This window comes from Oryzias latipes, chromosome 5 (genome assembly GCF_053564925.1).
Source record: "Oryzias latipes strain Hd-rR chromosome 5, Olatipes_Hd-rR_3.1".
In the NCBI taxonomy this organism is placed as follows: domain Eukaryota; kingdom Metazoa; phylum Chordata; class Actinopteri; order Beloniformes; family Adrianichthyidae; genus Oryzias; species Oryzias latipes.
The window spans coordinates 17,072,693-17,096,689 of NC_136241.1; the positions used below are offsets into that span (position 1 = coordinate 17,072,693).

The window sequence follows — 23,997 nt, forward strand, 5'->3', positions numbered from 1 at the left end:
CTTTTTAAATCACTTGTGAAGCGTTTTATTTTTGAGAGTTTACGGAAGTTGCCACTTTTAAGCATGCGCAGTTTGATCACAGCTCAAGGACCAACCCCCATCTGGCGGCTCCTCAGTTCGCCAGCAGCTAAACGGAGGTTGACTCCCATCTGGAGCGCTATGACAATGCACTAACAAATTAAATGATATTGGAACGCTACATCTTTCAGGTATGTACTTGTTATTTACTTTTTCTGTCGACCATAACTAGTTGTAATGTCTTCCGTGGAGAAGTTTAAGGGCTTTCTCTAGTGAGTGAAAGTCCATAAAAGCAAAAGTGTAAGTTTTTTTTCAGACCATGATCCTTGTCATTGCATGTAAGACTTTTGAGCTCTATTTTTTTTTAGATTAAATCATTTGATAACTGGATAGAGCTCATGAGCAGACCCTGCAGCAGTAAATGGAGACGCGGCAGGAGTGTGTGAGGCTGCAGTAGAGGCCAGGGAGGGACTTCACAAGTCAGAAGGCTGCTCTATGAGAGCTGTTTCCTCCACTCTACAAATATCAGTGTTTTGTGGTTGAAAGGACAGCTGAAGGTGGAGGAGATCTCTGTCCGCGGTTCTGAACCATATGATGAGCTGATGTTTAAAGAGCCACTCCACTGAAAACTCATTTGATATCATTTTATTTTCAAAAACAAAATAAAATAGTTAAACATAACAAACAAACGTAAAATAATGAAGTGCTAGAAAAAGGAGTGAGTAGAAGAAAATGTATTAATTTCTGTCTCCAATCCTGCCCTATTTTATGGGTACATTTGTACACCTTAGATCATTATTCACATAAACACAAAAGAATGAAAGACAAAGCTAAATTACTACACTACTACTACAAGTATCTAGATACCAAAACAACCTCCCCAGTCTTAATTGTCCGTACTTTGTTCCATTGGGCTTTTCAATTTTCTAACCTATACGTTTCCATAATTTTCAGTTTGTATATTTTTTAAATTGTTTTAACATTTTTACTTATTTTGATGTTTTCCTCCACTTTATTCCACAACCTCACTAACAGGCAGAAATGCACAAACTTTTTTTGTGTTGTTCTTTCACAAGGGTTTTTTTGATATCCTATTTTTTTCTCATATCTCTCCTAATCTTTCCTGAAACAGTTTTTGTTCTGTGGGAGTATTTTTTTAAGATGTATTAAATATTTGCATTGAGTTGGATCTGGCTCCAAACAGGATAGCTTCGATATTGCTCGACATTGTTGTAGCATCGCTAACGTTGGGTTGGGGTTGTGAGGGTCTGTAATCTAGCAGGAGAGAGTGAAGACAAGGATCATGGGAACAGTCGCCACAACTCAGAGGCGAATTTCGACTGAACTCCTGCTGCTTTACAGAAACTATGTCCTGAAAGGCATGAATGTGTGAAAGTCAATGTCTTGCTGGGATGTAGCTGTGAAAGATGTTTGAAAATAACTCAGGAAATGCTCAAACGTATTTCCAATAATAACTGGAGGTCAACATCATCTCATTCATTTCACAACAGAATATTATAATACTTACAAAATGGAATATTCACTGTCTGATTGATATATGACTATACAACGGAGCCGTGATTGTTGATAAATTGCTAAAAACCTTAGAAAAAAAACGTAGAATTTCCAATATAAAATGGACGAAGCCAACACAAAAGTTGTTTTCATTAATCATTGCATGTTATTATTATAACCAGAGTAAAATATTGTGCACAAAAACTGCTGGACCTCTCGAAAATATGGAAAACGTCAGAATAAGGGAGGTCAGAAGAAATCGATTGTATCATATTTCATAACCACATCAAAGCTGAAAGCCATTGGAAGGCCTGACTGAAAACGTGTCTCCTGACGCGCACGTCAATGTGGTTTTACTCGAGCGCCTAATTGGATTGATTTATGAAACAAATGAGAGGCACTCATTTGATTTGTAGGGTTCGCTTAACTTCCTTCCTGCTCCTGAAGAGAGGATGACAGATGAAGCATGACTGCTAATGCGATTAATTAGACTCAACTCAACATCGACTCTTTTCTCCATCGCCCCCTCTGTACGTACAATTACAGATATGTTATTTCCACTGGGAAGAGACGCAGCACTTTCACAGCCTGTTTTCATTCGTCTTCACAAGCTTGTGTCACATCTGGCGCTCCGAGTCCTAGCTGTTATTGAATTAAAAGATTGCAATTAAGATGAGTTATTCTTAGTCATCTCGAGGCCAATTCCACCTGTCACCTCACTAAAGGACATCACTTTTCCACTTATACAATAAAAGGACAGATGTGTCTAAAGAGGAAGTGCTTTTATTTTCAAACCTGTAAAATACAAAAACAAAACAAAAAAACAAGTTTCAAAACTCTTATTTTCTTAAAATTTTGACCAAGTTTTTGGAGCAGCCCCTTTACTCATACTCCTAATGTAACACATTTGTACAGACATTTATATTAGTTTTTTACTTCAGCTGCAAATCAGTTCGACTGAACAAGCAGGCAATCTCAAACATTCTGCTCCCATTTTCTGAATAATAACATTAAAACATCACCAACGCTTATCATCCACTTTTCTCACAGGTTTGAAAAACAACAGACCATCCCTCCTCTTCTTTCTTGGCTGTGTCCAAATTTGAGGGCTGTGTTCTTCCTGGGCTGCATTTGTAGGGTGCCTAGGTCACAGCGCCGCGACAAGTGCTGTCCAAATTCAACAACTCCTTCAAATGCAGCCATCGAATTCTTCTTTTTCTCGATTTCAAGGATTGGTCTGGTCTATCCTTCTATGCTGTCCATATCCCAAGATGCATTGCGGCCGTACCCACAGATTTTCTGACAACAATAGCGGACTATAAGGCGGGACCTTGAGATAATGACACCTTTTTATAATTACACCTCCAAGATTAAAAAAGTTGGATCAAATGAGCCAGGAAAGTTTTGAGCACAGTGCCTGGTTCACTATTCCTCTCTTTTTGGGACTCCCGGTTGCTAGGCGACAGGGCATTTGCCGATATAGCGGCTGGAATTATTTAAAGGCTAAACTCGTCCAAATTCACATCTGTTAACATCCGTCCTCCGCACTCGACACAGGACCCCAACAACGTCGCACGGGAAGGCAGCGGCCATTGAAGGATGCGGCCCTCGAATTTGGACACACCCCTCTTCTCTGACTGGCTCCATGTGGCCTCTGCTGGCTTCTGACGGCCACAATGTTGCATCTTGTGGAGAAAATCTCAAGCTCTGCTTCCTTTACAATTTTTTCTTATTTACAGAAAATAAACTATTTTGTTTATTATCTTTATGGTGAGGATTAACATGCAGTAAAGTTCTTTTTTCTATCAAGTGGTGCGGAAAATATGAGGGCAGTGGGAGACCAGAATGGCCCCCTGGGCCCAGAGTTTGAGACACTTGTTTGGGTTCAGTCATGCTCATCAATCCACATCTGAGTTCACTTCAATTCTTCCTCCTGTTGGTCTGAAAATGACCACGCCATTAAACAGTTGAGTCTGGGTGCATTTCTTTTTAAACTGCACAAATTAACTTTTAAACTATTTTGTTTATCGTTTGAACTTACAAACTAGCAGTTCCAGCCTGAAAGCCGAACGTCGAGTGAGCAGGACTTTGTCTTTCTCCTGAACTGTGAGGTAACTTTAACCTGCAATCAGATCCTCCTAGGGGATCATGGGACATCGGCAGACTGCATCATCTCTCTGCAGCTGATGTCACACAGGAAAAGAGATACGTATTCCGTCTTGCAAGGGTGTGCGTCAGTCTAGGTTATAAAGTGCTGGTTGGCTTATTGACCCGACCGCAACAGAGAAGGATCAGGCGTTTAATGAGGAGTGCTGTGACATCTGGATGCTGGTATAAATGGAAATGACAGACGTGACCGTAGTCACTTATAGGGTTTCAAATGATTGCTGACAGATATTAGTTTAAAACACCAATATTACAAGACAAAAGGCGGTTTAAAAGTCTTGTCTTATATTATTTCGTCTATTTTCTGTACAGAACCTGTAGGCCTGAGTCAGCAGATTGCAAACATTGCAACCAAGCAGGTTTAGCAGCAACCACAGACTTTATTCACACCTCTATGAGATGACTTTCATTCTTGTTCTGGCCTGTAAATGTGGCATTTCATAGCAAAAATACTCAAAATATCACCTCTCTGAACAGTGGCAGTGTCTATTTTAGAATTGGGTGGCATTTGGAGGAGGCAAACACAAGAGTTTTACAGGCAGGAAAGTAAAAGCTGTGAACGTGAATTATCTGTTGTGCAAAACCCCAAAAGATGGTGAGTTAGGACTGTCAGGAAATTTAAGGAACAAAAAAAAGAAAGAAAACAAATTAATCAAAATCAAAAGTTTTTTTTTACTTTCAAAGTCAATTTTCATCCAACAAATTTATTATTAAAGTTTTCTTTCAAATATATAGTATTTTTATCAGGTAAAACATATTCCTTTATTTTTAAATCGTCATTTGATTAATTTTTGTCACAATAGAAGTGGTTTTTAGTTTCAAACACAATTAATTTTGACAAGAAATTTGAGGAAATAAATCAATATTAAAATAAAACTGTAATTTTAATTGATTTACTATTTTGGCAGTGATATCCAGAGTTTGTCAGATGTTCTTTGTGATCAAATAAGTGTTTGATTAGCTTCTCGCCCTCAAACTGTTAGGACTTTGTTATTAAATAATTCTGGCATCTCCTACGCAGTCATAGCCTTTAACTGGCCCCATGGCCCTTCATAGGGGTGCACAGTAAGTGATACTTTTTCTAGTTTAATCAATCAGTTATTAGGAAGTTGTTAAAGGAAACCAGATATGAGATTATTATGAAAAATTATGTAAAATTTCGAGTTACTCTGGCTTTGAATGGAGTTCCTAGGTACTGTGGTTTGAAGTTTTGAAGAGCAGAATTGAAATTTTTATTGACAAAAAAAAATAATAATTTTACTTTTCATCTCATTAGATTTCATTTTAAAATAAGGAAAAGACAAAAACATACTTTTAATGTGTCAGAAAAGGTGCCTGACTAAAGCCATTTTAGAGTTTAAGAGGAATAGAAGGACATCAGATGCAGCAGGGTTCTTTGAGGCTCATCAGATGTATAGTGTCTCTTCACAGCCAAGACGGGAGGAAGGAGGAGTGATCCACGTCGCCATAGAAACTACGATTGTCAAAGACAGGCTCTGTATGTGTTTGTGTGCTTGTTAACAAATGAACACAAGTAGTGTGGTTGTTGGAAATTGGAGCTTTAACCTCAAACTGAGGATGATTTTGTGTTGGATTGTGCAAAATATAAATATCTTAAAGGGTGTGTAGGAAATTTTAACTTTACTTCTGTTAACGTTTAAAACCTTTTTTTCGAGAACTGTTTTCCTGATATGTTCTGCAGTTTTTTGTTTAAAATTCTAGAAAAACCAATGCAACTCAGAAAACTTGGATCAATAGGAAGTTTAGAATCGTTTCACTCCAGATACAGGAACCAGAAGCTAGAGCAAGTTCCAGAAGTGACACAAAGTATTTTATTTCATAGATTTTTGAAATGTGTGAGTAAAAGAATTTAAATCAGGACAAAGAAACTACTAATTAAATTGTTAACCTGTAATTCTTTCAAATACTGATCATTAAAGGCACTGAAAACTTGACCATTACCCTAAAAAGCTGTGGATTGCTCTCAGGGTTTGTGCTTTTACTGAGTCCTGCCTATTTTTAGTTCCATCCCAGCATGTTGGTAAAATAGACAAATACATATTTTGGAATGGATATGAGAGTTTGCAAATCCATACAAGTAAAATACTAAAACATAAACAATCCAACCCAAAAGTAAAACTGAAAGGATTTTTTAGCTTTAAGGATTGTGATCCCCCCCCCCCCCCCCCACCTACTTTAATGTGCATAAAATCTGTCTTCTACCTTTATGTTTTTAAACTATTTTGTTTTCTCAATAGTATTTTCTCTCAGTAAACCTTAATTATGGGAGCCGGAGAATTTTTATCCCCACTTTGTGCACCTTTCAAAGCATTTAGCAGCTGCCCTGCCTCTGAATGAGTCACTTCCATTTTCTCCCCTGAGTCAGCCTGGCTCATTCACGGAGCATGCAGGAGCTGAGCTGCAGGCTTTCATAAACGCCCTGTCTGTCTTGCATCCACTGCACTGTGCAAGACCTTATTGATTTCAGGCAAACGCAAACTCAGAGAGATTAGTTCTCTCCGCAAACGCTCATCGTATTGACTGAATTCACTAAACTGTAAACATTTCACATCTGCAATGTACAAATATTACGTGATAATAAGTTTGCCTCATAAAACCAGCTAAAGTTGGTTCTGTGCTTTCATAATGCTATGTTCACACTGGGCACGTGATGAGTGTTTAGCATATGATGCTCACACTGGACCGTCACTACTAAGGCATGTCCGCCATCTACACTTGGAAGAGACTGGGTGTAAAATGTCGAAGCGGTGCAAATCTCGCAAACTGTGCTCCAGGCTTTTTTCTTTCACAGCTCTATTCCGATATATGAAAGACTTGGTGTCATAGAATTCTGGTCGGGCACAAACCACAATCATTAGTTTTCAAACGGTTGGTACTTCTGTGAATTTGAAGGGACATCTGCTCTAGTTCCAAAATCTTTTGTAATACATATTCAGTATCTAAAAATTAATGTCTAATAATGGTCAGGTATTAGATGCAAAGCTTCTGAAATTTAAAGCCATCTTGGTTATGAAATGGAGAAAGAGCAGACCAGCTCCTGCTGTCTTTGCCGGTTGGTCATAATTTACTTGCAGCATAATAGGATGTAAAAGTGGGGTCAAATGCTGTGAGCCCCACAGGGGTAAAACCTCATTAGATGATATGCAGGCGACATATATCAGAAGCGTGGGGGAGCATCTGTCTGTGGAAGGAGACAACAGTTGCCTCTGACTGTTTCATCACATAAAGGGTGTTGCAATCATGATCAGTGCTCCTGCAGGGTTGTTAAGAAATTGCTCTGATTTGAATATATTTTTTTCTTTCCAAGATCCGACTTGACATATCTTAGGGACCGTTATAAATATATTTTTAAACCCAGTTATGATGTTGCAGAATGTTCCGGGTATACATCAACTCTTCTCACATGAGAGCAAAAAGAGGCATCCATAAATAATGTGTAATATGAAAAATTGTATCTTATCTTCTATAACCTCTAGCTGTGAAGCTTGTATTAGTTGCTTGGATACAGTGCTGACTCATTCCTGTTCTTTGACTTTGTCTATTCACACATGACTCCTCTTATCTGTATCCTGTCCATCTCAATCCCTGGGATAACTAACTTTCTGACGCACACCTACCTGAATATAAGCCACTGTTTTAAAGGATGACCTGGGAGTGGCAACATTCTTTTGCACAACAAGTTAATGATTAACGGCTCACCGTGTTCCGTCAGCGACGTCGATGTTCTCTCTTGGTTGTATATAGTGCAGGTAAGAAAAAGACATGCTGGTTGTTTGGATTTGTCAAAGTTGCTGGTTATCAGTAACGCTGCAGTGATTGTTAATTTGTTTCTTTTTTAATAAGTCAACATAGAGTTTTTATTGTGTTTCCAAGGACTGTTCTGACTAGGTTTCTCCTAGATTGCTGCCTTTAACCTATCAGACTGAACGTATAGACTTAATGTTATCTCTTCTGCTATTTTGAATTGGAGAAACTGACAGCAAACATGATTTGAAGACAAGTACCGGTAAACGTATCACATCTCTCTATCTGCAAGCTTTTATGTTCAGTGTTAATTCCTGTGAAAAGCATAATGCTGTCAGTAAATGGTAAATGGCGTATTATTATATGGTGCTTTTCTACCTTTCTTGAAGGCCCCTAATGCTTTGCAGTCACAGTCCCATTCACACAGGCACACACACTGATGGCTGCTCTGCTGGCGCCAACCCATAACCACCAGGGGTAATGTGGAGTTCAGTGTCTCGCCCAAGAACATTTTGACACATGGGCGAGCAAGGCGGGAACAGAATCTACAATTAGAGGTCGACCGCTCTACTCCTATACCATGGCCACCCTCACATGTATATATTGAAAATATGTAAGCCTTGTCAAGTCTTCAAGTTTGGGTTCACTGTATAGTGACCACACTAGTGACAAAAGTAAAGCCTTAAGTGAAGCAGCCGTTGGGACTAGATTTTTCTCCACCCACTTCAATTATGGAGAAGATGAAGTAAAATGAGTGTTCTGTTGGGGACCCACCTGCAAACCAAAAACAAAAACCTTGAAAACCCTTACATTTTCACAAATCCCTTACATTTTCAAGGGGCCTTAAAGTACTTAAAAATCCACTTTATATTGTAAAAGCACTCTAAGAAATTGCCACATTGCCTGTTCCAGGCTACAAAAACTACTTTGGACTGTACTTGTGGGAAAAAGGTTGCATAAACCCAGCACAACTGTTGGGTGTCAGTTAAAATACTTTATCAATATGATTTTGGTTCACAAGTTTATGATTTGATTTTAACTCACAGTTATAGTAATTTATAGTTTTACCCATTATATTGATCTTTCCCTGTATTTCCATTGAAAAAATGTATTTTTGATGCTGATTAAAAACACTTTTCACATAATTAATGATTTAATCTAAATCAAAGCAGACGTTTTAAACTTAGCACAACTCTAAAGAATACCTAGAATATGTTTTTGAAGACAATAGTGATTGAATCACCAAGTGTGAATGAATAATTGACACATTGTTAGCTATGGAAAAGTGCAGATAAATCCAATCCATTAATATTTTTATTAAATGAGTAATTTTTTACCCAGTCCTCTCAACTCCTTAGAAAAAAACTGACGTTTATCAATTACCAGGTTGCGTTTTAAGGTTCTTAAGGTGTACACACTTATCTTGTTTGATTTTTAAAATCTCAGAAAATTATCATGTCCAAACTATTATTGCAACCTGTCAAAGCTTTATCCATAACATGTGAAGTATCTGCAAGTTTTACTGTTCTTTATCCTTCTTTATTCTATTTTCTTTGCTCTTTATGTTCTTTGCATTAGCAATTTGATTGAAACAATCGTAATAATACCTGCTTTTATCTAAACAATCGTTGTTAGTCTGCTGCTATTCTCATCATTGAGTGTATCTGCATGCACAGTATAATCTGCATCGATAGAATATTCTAGAGGAGGTATTGGGAAGAAGGTGCTCACATTAGGAATGGTCTACTTAACATTTTTCTGAACATTTTATAAGAAATATGTGATGTTGAAGAGTTTTTTAACCAACAACTCTGTCAACATTAAGTTAACATTAAGTTATCATAGTCACACTATTGACAGACACATTTTATTTTTATCACATAGTCAATAAAACAAACTAGCAAACAATTGGGTTTATTAGCTCACCCTCCCAGTCCAGGTTTACTCAAAGACATTGGATGGAAGTAGTCATGAAGTTCGCAGATGCAAACTGAGAATAAAACATTCATTCATTCATCTTCTTCTGTTTGTTCCCTTTCGGGGTCACGGGGCTGCCGGAGCCTATCCCGGCCACTTATGGGCAAAGGCAGGTGACACCCTGAACAGGTCGCCAGTCTGTCCTGAAAAAAAACAAATGTGTAAATAACCTTTATTTAACAAAGTCATTTATCAGGAAAAGGTCAAACACCTCCAGAAATACTGTTGGTTTTTCCTTGTTTCTTCTGTTTTTGGATTTTATCCTGGAAAAAAATCCTAATAAAAAGAAAAACTTAAATTAAATATGACCTATCTCTTAATGGTAAAGTTGATTAGATCATGAGTTAGAATATTAATATTAATATTTCATCACTTCGTCAGTCAATCAGAGTAATGTCTTCCATTTGGCATTTAAAGAATTTAATTTAGGGGGTTACTGCATGGCAGTGGGGGGTAACCAGAAGATTGTGAGTATGTGTGCGAGAGTGCATGGGTGGGACGGACCTGGGGGCTGGCTCGCTGGATCCTCTGGGGCTTTCCCTCCCCATCACAGAGGGGGGAGGGCATTGAGGGGGTTGGGGAGGGGGGCTCAGATAATATGGCGGAGGAGGAGGGTTGTAGTGGGTAGGGTTATGGGGGGTGGCTGTGGGTGCGCGGCGATCTCTGGGTTGTTCGGGTCGGGTGCCGGGGCTGGCTCGCGGAGACGGGGCGCCGGTCGGGTGGTGGGCGGCTCATGGGTTCTCGGGGTCCTGGCTTCGTCCTTGGCCCTTGTCTCGGTGTCCGGCGCCCGGTGGCCCCCATGGCTGCCGCCTGGTACGGCTAAGCGCTCCTGTCCTGTGGCCTGGGGGCCGGACGCCGGGTTTGCTTATGCCTTTGGGCGTGGGGGGGGGGGGGGGGGGGGCCTGTAGGGGGGCCTTCTCTGCGCCTGGCAGGGTGGGTGGGCGATCCCCTCCTCCCCCCATCCCGGGCTGCCTGGGTCCGGATGCCGGGGGGGTCTCCTGGCCTGGGGGTCTCTCTTCCCCTCTCCTGGACTGGCTGGTCTGGCTGGGTAGGATCTGGTTCCCCTTATGAACACACAGTTCACGACGGCAGCATGCATGTATCTCCACCCCCACGTGCACGTGCACACTACCACACTGCTCCCTGTCTGCTTCATCCCTCCTCCTTACCCACAGTGTATTGATGGACAGATATTTTGCGCTCATCTTAGTGTCAGATTTTCACCTTTGATGTAATATTTGTCTTTCCAGCGGATTTGGTATAATTGTTACAGCTTAAAATAATAACTTATTCAAATCAGTACTTGTATCCCCCACTTTCTCACCTCTCTTCCTTTTACTCTCTTCCACCACCCCCCTCACATTCTTCCCCTCTCCCTCCCCACACACACTAAATGTAACAAATAAATAAAAAATAATACAACAAAAAGGGGTTTATACAAATCTACACTCTGGTTTCTCAAAGCTATATAACTTCTTTTTGTGATAGTAAAACCTGTCCAACACAAAAGGCCTTCAGTTCTAATCTGTTTGCTCAGCTGTTGGACAGAACAAGTTAAAAAAATAAAAATAAGACTTTAAGTTTTACCTGTAGCTTATGGGTTAAAGCCGGAGGAATACCTGAATAGTGTTATTTTTGGTTTTCCATTTCAAATCCTCAACGGTTCTGACTTCTTAAAATGCCAAGACATGCATAAAGACTTGCATAGAAACTTGCGTAGAGACTTGCAGAGAGACTTCTGTAGAAACTTGAGTAGAGACTTGCACAGAGACTTGCATAGAGCCTTATGTAGAGACTTGCATAGAGCCTTACGTAGAGACTTGCATAGAGCCTTACGTAGAGACTTGCATAAAGCCTTACGTAGAGACTTGCATAGAGCCTTACGTAGAGACTTGCATAGAGCCTTACGTAGAGACTTGCATAGTACGTTACGTAGAGACTTGCATAGAGCCTTACATAGAGACTTGCGTAGAGACTTATGTAGCATGCACACAGAAGGAGTTGTGAATGTAGTTTAGGGGGAAGTTTACAAAATTCAGTAGACATGTAGCAGAAATCAATCAGCACAACTACAAGACACAAATTCATCATTCAAATTGGCAAAAACAGATTACCCTATGTACTTAGGCAGACCTATTAAACCTATTTTAGTGATGCTAACTCACATCAAACCTTACAGAGTTTCTGGACATGGGTCAGGCTGACGGTCCCATTTATCTGTTTGCCCAGCTGAATTTGAATTATTGATTATCGAGCTCTATATTTAGGAGCCTCATTCATCAGGAGGACCTGAATGTGATGAGAGCAGCAGCAGCAAGGATGTCCTGAGGGAAAGAAAAGAGCTTTATCTGCATAACCTGTATTCTGCGTGCTCTAAAGCCAGCTGGTCTGACACAGATAGAGGGTGTGTTTGTGTGTTGGAGAATACCAGTATCTTTTGATGTTGATTTTTTGGTGTTTCTGTTGTCTTATATTGTACATCTGTACATTCCATCCAGTGTCTATTGCCTGTCCGGCTGGCAGTGGGGTCTGGTTGAGGACTCAGGCTGCATATAATGTATATATATATATATATATATATATATAATGTAAACATTATAACTTGCATATTATAAAATGTAACATAATATAACAAAATAACATTTTAGATGTGTTAACATCCTTTCTTTTTGATTATTTTGCCTTTTTATGGTAAGAAGATGGTCTTTTTTATAATGTATTCAGGTCTGCTTTTGGTTTAAACTTTTTTTAAAAATCTTAATTGAATGTTAATTTATCTTTTTACAATGTAAAATCTTTGTGTGAAAATATTGCAAAAAAGATTATTCCCCCCCCCAACAATAGTATATTTATACATGGAAAAAGTGATTAGTGATAATAAAATGAAAAGAAGTAATTGTTGGTATTTATGTAGTTATCATTTGCCTACACGGTATTATCACCATAAAGCTATTGTGTCTCAGTTCTGTCTTTCAATGAGAAAACACTGACGTGCTATGTGCTGACTATACAAGATGTGATGTTCCTGTTCTGCCTGATTGAATGACCCACTTTCATGTAATCAGCCCCAGTCTACAGTATAAAAACAGACTGGATACACTGGGAAGGCAGAGTTTCTCTGTGACAGACGGTTCTCCTTCTGCAGATGTTGAACATAAATTCTCGTTTCCTGTGTTGTTCTTCTCTTTGTTAAGAAATAGTCGAAACCTTGACAGTAATTATTTAAAAAAATCCCAACAGGTCAGCATAATAGCAGTATCTTAAAATAGGTTTAATGAAAAGAATAAATGTGGATTTGTTTTATTTACAGTAATCTGACAATTTCATCTTCGTTTTATTTTGTAATGAAATATTTAGGTTGCTTGGGTTTGAAATACATGGATTCCAGTTCTTTCGAATGAAGAACTTGCAATTCACCCACTCCAAAGTTTACAGTAGGTCTTCCACACTCAGCAAGGGATAAAAATACATTACAATCGTCTTTAATTTAAAACAATAACTACCGTAGTTGATTGGTAAGCTTTAATAGAAAAAAGCTTGTGTTTGCTGCCCTCAGGTGTGATCTGGTTGGTCCTCATGTAGCATCCAAGACTGACTGAGGTTTCTATCATCCAGCTTTAGGAAGCTCTCGTGGTGTTCTTTAACCGCTTCAGACGCTGCAGATGAAGCAGTCTTAGAGTGTTGGTGAAGTGGAGGAGTTGGGATTGCAGTTGGCTTTGTAACCAATAGTGTCTTAGGTTTTATTGGTGAACGCCTGCTTCAGAATTTTATCAAAACATCCCAGTGAGCCAAACTGAGTTAATCATTCAAGGTTTTATTGCTCCTTTGTCAACAGCACACCTGAGCTTGCTGGTTATTCTTAAAATTCCAAAGAGCTTACTCATTAAACACCTTTCTCAGGGTCAACGTCAGCCTTTGTGCTCTCAGCTGTTGCACTTTTCTTTCAAGTTTTTCCTTTTTTCTGTCCAATAGAAATGAATGTTCAAGTGGCTGTTACATACCGTGCAAGTAGTTTCTTTTATTAAAGTAAGATCCTTTCTATGCTAAACAAAAACTCTCCAAACTGGTATTTGAGCACCTCACTCACATCTCCCTCAGCCCTGTTTCCCTCTGTAATCTCTCTGGTCTATCATTCTGTTTGAGCAATTAAAGGCGAGCGCACCACTGGATCATGGCTCAGCCATTGTGTAACTGAGTAAGATCTGACAGATTAGAGTAGCTGCGCGCGCTGATGCAGCATCAAGACGCCGTACGCTGCTGAGCAAACGTAGAGTCAGACAGGAAGAGAGTGGACGAGTTGCGGGGCTGCTTGCTGGAGGAGCCCACGTGTCTGGTATCTCTTAGCTGTGAGCTTCGCCGCTGTTCATGGAGGACCGGAGGTAGGCTTTTGTTGCTTTTGTGGGGGGCAGTGCTTTCTTGGGGTGTCATTGTTTGGCGGTTTGGCTCACTGGGATGTATTGATGCAGCTGCCTCTCAGAGCTGGGAGTTGTGGTTGTTTTTTGTTGCCTGTGTACTTGTTATAATGTTATGATTACTCACGATGCTCTTGATTGTTTTCCAACTGAGACGCTGCTGTTTAACAGGGATAGGAGTGAATAGAAGTGAATTGTGATATCTAAGCCTTGGACTGGGCAGTGTTTTTCTTTGGAAAGTTGAATCATGAAGCCTCAGTGTTCTTACCTGTGGTCTTTCTAGGAAATCTTCCAATCTGCAGTAAGACAAGCAAAGGCTACCCTGAACAAAAGCTCTCCTCTCTCCATGCAGCTAACGGCTTAACCAAGCATGAGAAACACCCACTTCTGCCGCCTGCTCTCCACGCTGCATTGTTACTGTTGGATCTGCTTTACTCATTGGGTTAAACATCAACACCTGAACATTTTGGTTTTATTCACATGGCTCACATTATTCCCTCATTTCATATCTGCCTTTCATTGTCAAGTCCTGCCCCAGCTCCTGGTCCATGATTGACCCAAATACCCGTGCAGCTTCCACCCCTCCCCCTGACCTCCCATCAAAACACATCACTCCCGATCCCCTCTCCATTGTTCCATTTCTGTCTTTCCATTTCTTATTTTCCTTTAGTTTTTTTGTGGAATTGGATGATTTTTTTTATTTGTTTTTGAGTGCATTAAATAACTCAAGAGCCCTACTTAGGACACATTTACATGGGCAGGTTTGATCCTCATCAGGGTTTAAATAGACTACAATTTGGATGAAAGCTCACTTGAACCAAACATGAGAGCCCCTCCCCCTTAGAGTGAGGGTCTCGATTTACAGGTGAACCAAAGTGCAGAGGGGAAGTCAGGAGAGTGAATGACTTAAACTATGCTTTTCACAAAGCTGAAGAATCAGATCTCTGGCTAAAGTGTAAAGTATCTAACAGAGTGAATGTGATGCGGTGAGGAGATGCAAACTCTCATCTGCGGGGGTTCTTCCAAGCAGTTTGCTCCGCTTCAGTATTTGCTTTGCTTCAAAAGGGCCTAATGTGAAAGAAATCCAAACCAAAATCTGTTAGTGTCCTCTCTGGACCCAGTCCATGGGACTGTCCCGCTGAGAAAAGTAGAAACCAAATCACATTTAAATAATTGTTTATTTTTGTTATCAAAAGTTCTACTCTGTAAGAACGTCATATTCACTTTCACTTTAAGTTATTTAATGTGTTTGGTGGTTAATTTCATGACATTTATTTTAAATAAATCTAATGTTAATGTGAGGGAACAGATAACCAGTGTCTGTTTTCAAATAAAAATAAAAAGATTGTTCAGATAGATTGTTTTTACTGTAAATAACACATTTGTTTGTCATTTTTCAATGTTGTTACAATACTCTATTAGAGTTAAACATCCTGTAAAGCTGACTGAAACCCATCTGTAAGTGATGATTATGATGACTGAGGATGTTCAGATGAATACCGTGGTGCACAGGTGCGTTTCTTCAGTAGTCTGGTGTCATCATTGTTCTCAAAGTTAAGCTCTTAGCTTCTCACATGAGCCCAGTAGCTTTCAGCAAAGAACCAATGAAGCATCATTCTCAAAATGCCAAATTTTGAAAGGCTTGACATCGATATCATGCTGCATGATATATTTTAAATTGTTTCTGCGTATTTGCCGAAGGGTTTAAAGGCTGGTGGCTGATTTTTAATCAATACATCATCAGAGATCCAATCCCAATCAGATCCTTGTCTGTTTATTAGTCTGTGTTATTCAAACAGAGGCTTCTCTGTTCTTCTCCCCAAATGACCATTTTTACCTCAGTTATAGGTAAAAATGCTTTATCAAATAACCCTCCTTGATGCATTCTTGTCTCATATTTCTCATTAGTTATTTGCATTTCTATTTTTGCATGTGGTCTTGATTTGCATTCCATGTTGTTCTTTTTGTGCATGTAGTATTTGTGTCACCTTCTCACATTTAAGTTTTCCATCTTAGTTTTTTGTCAGTATCTTTGTACCGTAATTGTTTGTAGTGTTGCACTTTTATCCTTCTTTCACGGTAAAAAATGTAATATTTAAAAAAAAATCAACCCAGAGATATTTAATTATTTGATTATTATTTGCTTTTACTTTATCTGTATTTCACTCTTAATAGATTTTGTTTTAACTCCAGCATTGTCCTCAGGGTGATCCTCCATACATTGATCAGCCATTCTCATAGAACAGGGTCGTTGCAGTGGGGTATTCCGGGTCTAGCCGCTTGCCTTGATCAGGCGTTAATCCCCCGGTGACGTCCTCTGTGATCACGATTGGGTCGGCCTCTTGCGTGGACTGATCCCCAAAATATCACTTCCACCAATCAGCATCAAGCTAGGTTTCCACATTAGTTTCTAATTCTGTTTACACTTGGAGTTTTATTCCTGTGTCATTTTATGCCTCTATTTGTTGAGTGAGATGAGGAGCCGGTTTAGCTCGTGCTGGTTTGCGGCGCCTTCCGTCCGTGAAACCAGGGTTCGACTCCGGGCTGCTCCCTGTTCCCTTCTCTACCTCTGTGCCGGTTCCAAGCCCGGTTTGAGAAGGTTGCGTCAGGAAGGGCATCCGGCGTAAAACATTGCCAAATTTACCATGCGACTTGTTCGCTGTGGCGACCCCTGATGGGAGAAGCCGAAAGTGGAAAAAAAAAAAAAAAAAAAAAAAATTTGTTGAGTGAGATGCATTTTATAATTTTATTTTAAATTGTTTTAAACCTGTAACGCACTTTGTGTTGCTGCTGCATGAAAAGTGCTTTTTAAATAAAGTTTAAATTTGAATTAGAATTTAACAAACTATAGAACCAAAACTGGATCGGTGTTAAAAACAAGAAAACTTTAGTGTTTCAAGATTTAAAATGTTGTCATCTAGCAGCACTAAAGGGACAAGACTTTATTTACTTAGCTTACTGCTAAAAAAAATTTTTTTTTTTAAATTACTTTACAAATTGATCTAATATTGGATTAAACAGAGGCGTTTCATATATCAAATGAAACATGTCACATTTGTAGATGTTTTGTTGATTAACTCAATAAATTTAGTAAAGAAAATGGCAAGTTTTATGCTTCAAAAGCAATATCTATTGACCTCAGCCTCCCTATCTTTCTCTCTATTTACACTTCAGGAGTGAAAATTGGTTGTTGCCTCAGTACAACTGTTTCTGCAAAGACAAGTAATTTACACCAACAATCAAGAGCAAAAAAACAAAAAGTCTGCTTCGGAAAAATTAAAGAGATAACTCACGCTCTTATGACTCATCTAGTGATAATCCGTTTATTCATTAGGCTTAGATGCTTTTTATATTCAAAATGTCAGCAGTGAGTTAAGGTATTCGTCTATAAAATGATGTATTTCTTATTCAAATCCTCCCAACAGTTTGCTAATATTTCATATTGGAATGGAGTAGTATGTTTGAAATATTTTAGCCAGTTGTTAACTAAATAACTACTGCACACATTTTAATAATAACATTTGTCCTCAGAAGAGAATATGAACATGTTATCAATTTTAAAATCAAACCCTTGACTTTAGCATCTTAGCGAGACGGGAAACAGAAACAAATGTTAAAAATTGTCAAATGCTCACCTGTGCACTGGCACAGTAAAATATAAAAAGCCAACGTGACTTTCAATAGATCTACATAGTCGATGTTGAAATTAGAGTTGTGGGCCGACCCAAAACCAATGGAGAGAGTGAAGCAGCACAACTATAGTTGTTGTTAGTAAGTCTTTGTCAGTGTGGGCTTGTTCTCTGTCAGAAACAATCAGGGGTCTGTTTTGCCACTTATTTAATTTCCTGTTTATGAATTCTTGAGCCACCTTTGCTGATTGTGTCACAGCTGCTGTTGATACCTCAAGCGAGTAGCAATGTTAGCCGAGCAGATTGGTTTTAGATGAGTCTACAAGCTGAAAATGAAAGGCAGTCATTAAATTGGGTGGCATTGATGTGATAGTGGAGCAGAGAGAGCCTGAAGTCCTCCATGCACGAAACTTAGTGTTATCAAAGTGCTTGAGGTCTCTTCATATCAGCATGTTGTATAAAGCCAAAGACTTTGTTAGATAACCTTTTTTATCTGCCAAGAATTGGGGAGCCAGTTTAGCTCGTGCTGGTTTGCGGCGCCTTCCGTCCGTGAAACCCGGGTTCGACTCCGGGCTGCTCCCTGTTCCCTTCTCTACCTCTGCCGGTTCCAAGCCCGGTTTGAGAAGGTTGCGTCAGGAAGGGCATCCGGCGTAAAACATTGCCAAATTTACCATGCGACTTGTTCGCTGTGGCGACCCCTGATGGGAGAAGCCGAAAGTGGAAGAAGAAGATCTGCCAAGAATTACTTCATTTGTTATCATCATTGACCTTTATTCTTAGAAGAAATCCCTCATCGTTGCAATTAACCTTTATTTTAAATCAATGATTATTATAAATGTGCAAGTTCTAAAAGGGATGTCGTTTAACATCATGTGATCAGTTATTTAACAAAGACTTAGTCAAATTTCTAAAGAAAATTTTACAGAATAAAGGTTACACTTCAGCCATCTGTAGCAGAATAACTTATGGGGGCCGGTTTAGCTCGTGCTGGTTTGCGGCGCCTTCAGTCCGTGACACCAGGGTTCGAATCTGGGCTGCTCCCTATTCCCTTCTCTGCTGGTGTGCCGGTCCCAAGCCCAGTTGGATTTAGAGGGTTGCATCAGGAAGGGCATCCAGCGTAAAAACATTGCCAAGTTCACCATGCGACTCATCCTCAAGGGAGGGTTGTTTCGTTGTGGCAAACTCTGATGGGAGAAGCCGAAAGTGAAAGAAGATCTGTAGCAGAATAACTTGGAATTATTGTTTTCTTTCTTAACCGTGGAACACATAAGCACTGATTATTTTACAGCCCTCTTAAGGTGCGGCTGGAGGTCCCAAGTTGCATTTAAGCTTTTGAACCAAACCTCCAAAAAATGTAAATGTTGAAGCCCCTCAAGAGACCGCCGGATGCTGATGACTGATGAGGGGCAATTTCCCCTTTGACTCTTAAGTTAATACGTTTGAATTTACACAGAAGATAAAAGTATGGACAGCCTGGTGCAACGTACCTTTTGATGTATATCACTAATTATTAAAACATGACAAGTGTGCCTGGGGGAGGGGCACTTTTCTGTTATTTGTGTTGATTGATTGATTGATTGACTGCCGGCCTGCCTGCCTGCCTGCCTCGTTGGTTGGTTGGTTGATCAAATGCTGGACACAAAAAGCCCAAATTGTCATCTCGCTACCTCTGTGCCTTAGAGCTGGTTTAAGTGTTTTCAAATCCCTTGTTTCTCCTTTAGGCTCTGTCTATGTCATATTTTCCTAATTTTGTTTTTATGAGGTTGAAATAGATGTGTAAACTATTTTGCGTTTTTAAATCAAAGATTTTACGCTGTATTCCTTAGAACTTTCTCCAATACTGCTAAGTCAAACATCAAGGTTAGCATGCCGATTGTAGGAGGAGTGGCTATCAGTATTCTAAATGGGACATCTGGAAATATTCCTAGAATTATGAATTCTGCACATGGAAATGATATACCGGTAATCATTCTCAAACTTGTGTGCTTTTTTTTAAATGTGTGTTCAATGCACGCCTGAAATGAAATCTTTTGTTTACAAAGTTTACGAAATTGCAGCAAATGTTGACTTCAGTTTCAGCTTTTTTCTGTTTTCTGTTTTCATGTATAAAGTGAACATTTCTTTAGTTTTGCAAGGTTGCAGCTGCCAATCAGATTCTTAAGATTATAAGTGACATTTGTCTAGAATGTTGAGTGTTGTTTCTGTTGTGTTCACATTTCTTTGTTTTGGAATTGTCTTACAGTGCATGAAGAGCATCATTCTGCTGCAAATCCCACACAACTGACACTACTATCCCAAATCCAGGACCATGTCTGAAATCTATGATGATTCTAGTTTGGAAGAGACCACCGACAGCTTCTGGGAGGTGAGGCTTTGGCAGATAGAACATAGCTGGGGAGGGACACTGCCTTTTGTTGAACTCTTCCAGGCTGAGGGGAGATAAGCGGACTTATTTATCAGCATGTGTGGAGGCACATATTTGCACATAAATCAGACAGCATGCATAGCATCACATTTCTATCACGAGTTGGTTCATTGATTTGCTAGATCCTCTCTGCTCGTGCATCAGTGTGACACTCACACTATTTCTCACCAAGCTGACATGCTGGGGGATCTCAGGGCCATTATTAATAAGTGAGTTGATTAAGCATGCCAAGTCCTATCACAATAAAGTGTTAAAAGTAATAAAAGTGTCAAATAGGTTCAACTAAGAACTAATCATGCTGCAGCGCCACTCTCATTCATCCTGGGTTGAAACTTTGTCAGTTCCAGTTTAGGCGTTTTTTGTTTGTTTTTTTGGTTATTTACATTTGGTTACATATAATTGATTAGACTGTGTTCAGCATGTTGTTGTACCTCTTGTGTTTTTCCATTATAACAGACACCAGTTTTGACCAATGAAGCACAACATTGTTTTTAAAGATCTTTACTGCTCTGCTTTACTGTGTTCCTCTAATGCAGAAAGGTCGATGTCTAAAAAGAGTTGATAAAAAAATATGCATCTGTTCTGTTTTTTATTTTTTTTTGTATTTTATTTTAGTATGTTTAATGCACAATTGATTGATTGATTAATCGATTTTTAAAGCATCAAGCTCTTTTGGGCTGTGACTGCTCCACATCGCTCAGTAAAGAAGATAGTAATTGAAACTATGACAGTTGATCAGTTGGGTGTGGTCATGTGACCCTTTAGTTTCTATCAAGTTAGATAGTTTTTATATCTCCATGGTTCTTGCTATCTTTTCTATCTGTAGGGCCACTAAATCCTGACATTTCAGAGAATGAGTGAAAAATAGGACAAACTAGTCTGAGCATGCTCATTAAGATTAATTTGTAGTTGAAGTTTTGATATTTAAAACAAAGAAACAACTTTGTTTTGCAATAAGACTTTAGTGGTTACTTGGAGAACTGTACCCACTCCCAGTTGTTGTCTGTTAGTTTGTAACCACATGACTGCATTGTTGGTTTGTGTCCGCATCACTTTGTTTTATGTTCCTGTCATCTCATTTACTAGCATAACTTTGAGAAATGAGTGTGATGCTACGTACACTTCGGGCATGTGTGTATGCTCAAGAATGCACTAAACGATCATTCTTTAACGCGCTTCTTAGCATATGGCGTTCACACTGGACTGTCCTACCCGATACTAATGCGTGAACTCCCGGTTGGAAGAGGCTTGCTGCAAAATGTTGAAGCGATGCAAACCTTGTGAATCTTGCTGCAGGCTTTTTCCTTCACAGCTTTATTCCGATATATGAAAGACTTAGTGTCACAGAGTTCCATGCGGGGACAAACCACAGCTATTGTTTTGCCCTCAATGATCACTTTTGCTTTTGTTGACACGTCCATGTATTGAACAGGACGCCACCCATACGTCACCAAACCAGAGTCCCTGGTTTATCTTTCAACGCGTTCAATGTCCAAAAACAGACTGAAAAACTTACACAGCGACGTGTGAACATGAGAGTTTTGAACATGCATACACATAGACAAATCATTGGATTTGGCCGTTTAAACACGCGTTCCTGTGTGAAGGTAGCTTTAAAATGTGAAAAAGTTATCTTTCGCTCATGAACAAATTCAGGGTTAAACTGAAGACTGTCCAGATCTTCTCACGTTTTGTGTCAGTGTTGCTCTTGGGTTTTCTTCCGTGTACCTCCAGCCATCACCAGTAATTTGAGAAGCCGGTTCCTGGTATCACATCCATTATAGATGACACGGCGGCTCTTTTGTCTTCAAAGCTGGAATAATAAATTTAGCTGATCTCATAAAAAAAGACTGTAGACTGATATGCTGCTTTACATTCACATATGTAAGATAAAAATACGCAGAGACAAGTTTAGACGGAAAAGTAAATCCATAACTTTTATAGCCTGGGTTTATCATTCCCCCCCTTGTCCCTGTTGTATTTTCTCATATTCTTTCAGTCTGACAGTGAGTTCAGACATCAGCTGGAGCAGCAAAGGTGTTGTTTCTGGTCACTTTATTACTCAGTCACTGCAGTACTGTTGAGGTGCTGCAGTGCTGGCTGCTGACTCAGCTTGCTGCTGCTGCTGCTGCTGCTGCTGCTGCTGCTGGGGTGGAATACTATCATTTATCCCCCAGCTGCTTTTGTTAAGTCCAAACTTCAGCTGAGTTGAAAGTCCTTTTTGGGTTTTTCTTTGTTTGATTACATGCTCAGATTCCTTTGTCAGGGTGTTAAATGAGTGAAGACAACTGTTTTATTACTCTTTCTGTTCGGCTGTCTCTGGGCAAAACTCCCAGCTCACAGGAGGCCACTCCTGTGTTCATGGAGAGTTGTAAATTACCCGACATTAACCCGCCCCCTGCTTTCAGTGCACGGCTCCTAACAGCAGCAGCATTAGCAGCTTCTTGCCTGCCGTTGCCTCCTGTCAGTGATCACCTGCAGGATGTGAGGATGAGAGAAAGGACTCACAAAAGTACAAAGTAGATTCAGCTTCCTAATGTTAAATAGATGGTTGCCTGGAAGCAGTAAGGGGTTTCATAAAGCAGGATCCAGAAGTGATTTGACAGAAACAAAGTGAACATCTAAAAATGGCTTCTAATATCTTACTGACAAAGTTCTAACAATTTCATGATTACAAAATAAACAGTACAACCACCTCTTTTGGGTCTCAGCTTTATATTGCCAGTGAAAATGTATTTTCTATGTGCATTATTAATTGAAAATGAAACAAATAGGTTCTTTTTATTTACCATAAATTGATAGACATACAAATACTGTTTTGCACACACTTATAGACTGATCATTCTTCATTCAAAATGTTTTTAAGAATTATTTTTACACATTTTTAATCTTTCATGCATAATATCCCCTTTTAGAGAACAAAAAGAACTCCAGCAATATTTTTTTTAAAACAAAAATGCTTTCCATCAGCTTTGACTGCCTGAGAAATGTGCAGTGGGTGCAGTCTAATGCTTGTCTTTTCCTGAAAGGTTGGTAACTACAAACGAACGGTGAAGCGGATTGATGATGGCAATCGACTCTGCAATGACCTGATGAATTGCATTCAGGAGCGTGCCAAAATCGAGAAAGCGTACGCTCAGCAGCTGACTGAATGGTCCAAAAGATGGAGGCAGATGGTAGACAGAGGTAAGTCCTATGTCTGTGAAGAATGGATCTGAAAAGTCTTCTAAAAGCTTGATTATTTTTATTTTCTGGGAATATTAGCCGGAATTGCGTGTTTTTTCTTGACCAGGGCCTCAGTATGGCACGGTGGAGCGAGCCTGGATGGCCCTGATGACGGAGGCTGACAAGGTGAGTGACCTTCACCAGGACGTGAAGAACAGCCTGATAAACTTGGACTTTGAGAAGGTGAAGAACTGGCAAAAAGACTCCTACCACAAGCAGATGATGGGAGGATTCAAGGAGACCAAGGAGGCAGAAGAAGGGTTCAAGAAGGCCCAAAAGCCATGGGCCAAAAAGTTAAAGGAGGTGAGGGAAGAAAGAAAGACTAAGCTGTCTTGCTTTTCTTTAAGCATGCTTTAAATACCCCATGGGGTGGAACTCAGTATAAAATAAATAAAACGTACATTTAAAAACCTAAGAAAACCACAAGTCCAAGTGTTATTTATACATTTTTTTGTCATACTTCATGTTTAGCTCGAGGCTGCTAAAAAATCTTATCACATGACCTGTAAAGAGGAGAGGCTCGCCGTCACTAGAGAGGCGAACAGCAGGGCAGAGGCCTCGGTACCCGCGGAACAGCAAAAGAAGCTCCAGGAGAAACTAGACAAGTGCAAACAGGACTCCCAAAAGGTGAGAACAGCAGCTCAGTGGTTCCAAAAAGCCCCTGGGATCAACAATGTGCAAAATCATTTCCTGTCTTAAAAACCAAGAATAGCCTTTGTGATGTTTTTAGATATATTTTTCTCATGTTGCCCCAAAAAAGGCTTTTAAATATATAAAAAAAATGGACTGGTGTTGTAGAATAAATGCGAGTTGTTTTATAGGGGATTTAAACACGTAGAGATTACGTTAAGGACTCCAGTTATCT

The 23,997-nt window shown here is 39.5% G+C and overlaps 1 protein-coding gene across 6 annotated transcripts in view; it reads left to right on the forward strand.

Annotated features, from left to right (window-relative positions):
- Positions 1-70: 70 nt before the first annotated feature.
- Positions 71-23,997, forward strand: part of pacsin1b (protein kinase C and casein kinase substrate in neurons 1b) — a 29,273-nt gene continuing 5,346 nt past the window's right edge. Inside the window, exons 1-6 of one of the 6 annotated variants that reach the window (XM_078947311.1) lie at positions 13,722-13,820; positions 14,137-14,154; positions 19,725-19,847; positions 22,937-23,093; positions 23,200-23,435; positions 23,604-23,759. In XM_078947311.1, the coding sequence (XP_078803437.1) occupies positions 19,791-19,847; positions 22,937-23,093; positions 23,200-23,435; positions 23,604-23,759 (606 nt within the window). In that variant the 5' untranslated portion in view covers positions 13,722-13,820; positions 14,137-14,154; positions 19,725-19,790. Of the gene's footprint in view, positions 210-7,422; positions 7,470-13,572; positions 13,821-14,136; positions 14,155-19,424; positions 19,445-19,724; positions 19,848-22,936; positions 23,094-23,199; positions 23,436-23,603; positions 23,760-23,997 lie in introns of those variants that run through there. The other 5 variants (XM_011475009.4, XM_078947312.1, XM_004068829.4 and 2 more) reach the window with 5 other exon arrangements.